At 65.5% G+C, this 4647-nt stretch overlaps 2 protein-coding genes across 2 annotated transcripts in view; one reads left to right on the top strand and one right to left on the bottom strand.

Annotated features, from left to right (window-relative positions):
- Positions 1-1218, top strand: part of MNEG_3920 (Regulation of nuclear pre-mRNA domain-containing protein 1B) — a gene marked incomplete at both ends in the record, with an annotated part of 2036 nt that extends 818 nt beyond the window's left edge. Inside the window, one exon of the mRNA XM_014047601.1 lies at positions 466-1218. Within this exon, the coding sequence (XP_013903055.1) occupies positions 466-1218 (753 nt within the window). The remainder of the gene's footprint in view (positions 1-465) is intronic.
- Positions 1219-1861: 643 nt separating this feature from the next.
- Positions 1862-3903, bottom strand: MNEG_3919 (hypothetical protein; the record flags this gene model as incomplete). The annotated part of the gene is made up of 7 exons (XM_014047600.1): positions 1862-2057; positions 2319-2452; positions 2640-2691; positions 2918-3021; positions 3276-3341; positions 3524-3637; positions 3871-3903. 7 exons carry the CDS (start codon positions 3901-3903, stop codon positions 1862-1864), a joined length of 699 nt encoding a protein of 232 aa, XP_013903054.1.
- Positions 3904-4647: the final 744 nt, after the last annotated feature.

Here is a 4647-nt window from a genome sequence, read left to right as displayed (position 1 = left end):
GGGCGGCGGCGCGGGCGCGGCCGGGTTGCCGGCGGGGGCGGGCGGCGGCGGCGGCGGCTACCAGCCGGCGAAGAAGGCGGGCGGCGGCGGCGGCAGCGGCAGCGGCGGCGGCAAACCCGGCGTCGGCGGGGATGCGGTAGCAGCGGCGGCGAGGGCTGCGGCGGCGGCAGCGGAGAAACGGAAGACATTTGAAGCGGCGTGGCGGCCGGTGGGTTGCGAGAGGGGCGGGAAGGGTGCGGCTGCGTTGCCGGCCGGCCGTGCCTCGCCGGGTGGGTTGTGGCGCAGCCGCGACAGGGTCGGCGCTGGGGCAGCGTTGCTTGACAAAATGCAGAGGCATGAGCTGCGTGTGCAGCTGCTGCACGGGCGTCCACGCCCGCCACCTCGCCACGCGCTCCGCGCCCCGCGCCCAAGCTTGCTCGCGCCACATCTCTTGCTGAGCGGCCCTGTCGCGCCGGGCACCCGCAGGAGCTGCCCATATCGGGGGACCTGGCCGCAGTCACCACCATCAGCGGCCACCTGGAAGCCTACGAGTCGGCGCTGCAGCGGGAGCTAGACTCGCGCCGCGCCGCCGTCGCCGCCCTACAGTCGGCCGTCCGCGCGCAGGAGGAGGCCGTCGCTGCCGCCGCCGCGCAGCTGGGCGCCTGCGGCGCGCAGCGCGAGCAGCTGCGCGCGCGGATGGGGCAGCTGTCGGCCGGCCTGGTTGCGGGGCTGCAGGGGCTGCCGGGGATCGCCGGGCTAGGAGGCCCCGCCGCGCCCGCTGCCGCGCCCGCCAGCGCCTCCGTGGAAGCGCCGCCGCCGCCACCGCCGGCGCAGGCCCCAGCCGCCGCCGTGGGCAGCCCCGAGGCGCCGGCGATGGAGGTGGACATGGAAGATGACTACGATGATGACGGCGCCGCCCTCACAGGGTTGGAAGGCACCCCCGAGCAGCAGCGCAGTGCGGCCGCCGCTAGCGGCGGCGGGTACACGGCGGCGCCGGCGCCCGCGCCCGCCGCGGCGCCGCCGCTGCTCGCGGACGCGCTCAGCAAGCTGCCAGAGGGGGAGCGCGACAGGCTGGGGTTCGACCTGGAGGCGCTCATGAATTCGGGGCTGCTGGCTGGCGGCGGCAACGGCGCCGGCGCCGCCGTCGCGGGCACGGCGGGCGGCGGCGGCGGCGGGTATGGGGACGGCGCGTTTGCGGATGAGGGGGACGATCCATATGACCCAGAGGACCCCTTCTAATGCCTGCTTGTGATTCGTTGCACATTTGTTTGTGTGGTGACCCCTCCTTCCACTTTTGTCACCCCTTTTTCCGGGGCGGTGGATCGCGTGTGCAGTTGGTGGGTTTGAGGCGCACCTCGAGTGCTGTCTGTGGACGGCGGGTGACTTTCAAGCCCCTCAAGGCCTTGCATGAAGCAGGGACTGACGCAGTACTAAATGACCCTGACACGACGTTTGCGAGTGTTGCTGTGGCCGCGCTGGCGCGCGGGCCCTGCTTTATGCAGCCCACCCTCCCTCACCCCCAACGTAGCAACCCGCCCGCCACACCTTGCGCCTGCGGCTGCTTAGTCATGACCCTGGCGGCTGCATCATGTAATGCAATCAACGCCGACCGGCATCTGGGTCGCGCCGGCTTTACATCCCCGTAGGCACAAACACAGCACATGCTTGTATGCTTTCAAAACAATCGGTCAATTTGCACAATTGAGGAAGGTCAGGGGGTAAGAAGGGTGCGGGCTGCCCTGCTGGAGTTGAGAGTCGGCAAAAAAAGCCGATTGCAGCGCAAAACCAAGCAAGAAGCATTTCTTAATGCCAGGCATGCAGTCTTGGTGGGTTGAGGTATGCTGGCCATCCAACACGCCTGCCAGCGCAGCGGCCATTTGGATCAGGCATTCTGTGCCGCGGACGGCGCCGCGCGCAGCTGCTTGAAAGGCACCGGCAGGGTCCCGAGCTGCTTGGCTGTCGCCTGCGCGGACACGTACGCGCGGGCGGCCGCCGCCACCGTGGCGTCGTCCCCGCCCGCCCCCGCAGCCGCCTCGAGGCCGAGGTATGCCGCATGGGCCAGCACGTGCTGCGCCGCCCTTGGAAAAGGGCCGTGAGGGCAGGATTATGGATGGCAGCGTGAGCAGATGCTATGCTCCTGATCAGGTGAGCGTGTTGCTACAGTCAATGGGTCCCGCAGGCCCCAGGCAGCTCCGCGAGTAGCTCCGCGGGCAGGGCGGGCGCGACGTCCGAGGGCGCCGTGCCTGAGACGCATGAGTGACGGCGCGAGGGCTCCGCGCGGCGCCGTTCACTGCAAATCACCCTCAGATTGCCTCCAGCGGCCGCAAGAACACACGCACCTTCGCAGGGCTGGGTGGTAGTCGCCGCCGCCCGCGACGGCCTCCGGCGCCATCCAGGCCATCTCGTCGTACTCTTCGCTGTCAGCCTTGATGGCGGTGCGCTCAGACTCGGTCAGGCGGACGAGGAACACGACCTGAGGAAGCGCACATGCACACACGTGTGTGTGTGTGTGTGTGTGTGTGTGTGTGTGCGCACGCGCCAGTATGCGCCTTTGTACGTGAGCCGCTGCAGCTTTGGAGTCCACACCGTGGAACTGGTTGCTCACAACATGGCTGCAGCAACCCGTCCGCGCACTGCAAGCCACCCCTTCCCTACCCCACCGCGATGTCTGCAGTGCCGTTGTCCTCGGGCTCCTGCTTGCGCTTCTGCCACCTGTCGGTAGCGCAGGGGTTGGAGCAGCTCAGCGCGCGTGGCGCCCTTGGTGCTCTTGCATGTGGCCCCCTGCTGGCCCTGGCAGCAGCCGCGCCAGCCATGATTGCAGTGGGTGCACAGACAGTGCAGCCCCACTGACTGCCAGCACCCTTTCGCAATGTGCTAGAACCAAAGTAGCACAGGCATAATGGGCATGCAGGAACTACATTGAGGGCGAAGCACTCACAGCATGGACGTCGTGCAGACTGGTGTGAAGCGGTCCAGGGGCAACCGCAGCCCCGTCTCACGCAGCACGTTCTTCTGCGCCGCCGCCTCGGGCGTGTCGCCTGCCTGGGGCGGCAGACAGGGGTGTGGCTGTCAGCGTCGACGGATGCGACCTCACACTGCCGGGTGACGACACGAAACCCAGGCATGCAGGTGCGGCACGACGTCACCCACTTGCGTGAGGTGGAAATCGGCAACAGGGTGGAGGTTGCAGGAGTGGTGCGACGGGAAGAGGGGGGTGTTCGAAGTTGATCGAAGTCGGACTTTACTTGATCCCCCAAGTATGGCGACGGAGGGCATGCGTGCCTCGGTGCGCGCACCCGCATGCGGCCGCCGACAAACCACCAGTCAGGCTGGGGATGCACGATGCGCCGCATGATGAGCAGCTGCGACCAGGGATTGATGGGTGGGTGGAGGTTGCAGACGTTCAGAGGCGCACACAACACTTCTCAATCGTTGTACGCCGCTTCGAATTGGGAAATCAACAGTGGTAACATCAAAAGCCAACGATCAACAGATATCTGTGCTGTCACGTCTGCAGTCGGCGACGCCGCGCCATGCTGCCCACCTGCCCCGTGCTTTCGTCTTGCATCAGCACATCTGCGCAACCCTTCACGAAGCAGTCCAGCGCGCGGCCGTACTCCTCGTCCCCAAGAAACGTGTTGTTGCGGCGGTAGGTGCCCTGGTTGGTTTGGGGAGGCATGTGGTGGATGGCTCGGCGTAAGGGCGCTGCGGCTGGTGGTGGATGGATGTTTGGGAGTGTTCGCTTGAATTCATGCCGATACGCATGCATGCAAGTGCTGCCAAGCTGGAAAGCCGGCTGCTTGCACGCCACGGCGTGCAAGCAGCCGAGCCCTTTTCTGCAACAGGGATTGTGCGACTGAACACATCGTGAACCCTTGATCATGCCCTCACCGTCTCAAAGTGTGCGAGCAGGTCGGACCCCATCGTTGACCTGTTTGCTGTCGACGGCCTGCCCATGCCAGGAGGGGCGGGTGCGCGTCCGTTGACCGGCGGTCAGGATGCACCGTGCGTGTGCCATTGCCTGGCTCAAACGGTGTGGTGTCATTGCACAGTAAAAGTCACTTCTAGCAGCCACCTGCTATGCCTGCATTGGCTCAGCCACTGCCGAGGCTACCGGCACAGTACGTGCTGCTGCACCTGAGCAGTGCAGGCAGCACGGGCCCCTGCGACGAGCGAGCCGCCGCCGCAGTGTACCTGCAACTCAACACACATACACACTAGTGGCAGCCCTTTTGCGGCCGTGGATGCGCGCCGACGAGCTGGAAGTAAATAAAGCCGCGCGAGCTGCGACCTGATCTATAATTCACAAGCATATAACAATGATAATGCACTTGAATAGACTCTTATTCTCACCGGAGATCGATGCAGCACTAATACTGGCAATACAGCCCAGTAGCGTATGCGGCAGCACAGTTGAGCAACCGCAACAGCAACAGCACGGGTTCGCCTGTCAGTACTGCTAGCATCAGGTAAATCCGTTCGGCAGCAGCCAAGAGCAACAGCAGCTCTTGACTGCCGCCGCAAGGACTTATTACTAGACCTCAGGGTGGCACAGTAGATGAGGAAAGTACTGTTTGCTGACTAGGAGGGGGCTGCACTGAAGAGCAGGATGTGCGTCCCGAAGTGAAATTCACCCTGGCGGCGCCCTAGTGATGCGATGAAGCGCGC

Source organism: Monoraphidium neglectum, assembly GCF_000611645.1.
Source record: "Monoraphidium neglectum strain SAG 48.87 unplaced genomic scaffold scaffold00518, whole genome shotgun sequence".
NCBI classification, from domain to species: Eukaryota; Viridiplantae; Chlorophyta; class Chlorophyceae; order Sphaeropleales; family Selenastraceae; genus Monoraphidium; species Monoraphidium neglectum.
This window is presented reverse-complemented; position numbering and strand designations above follow the sequence as displayed.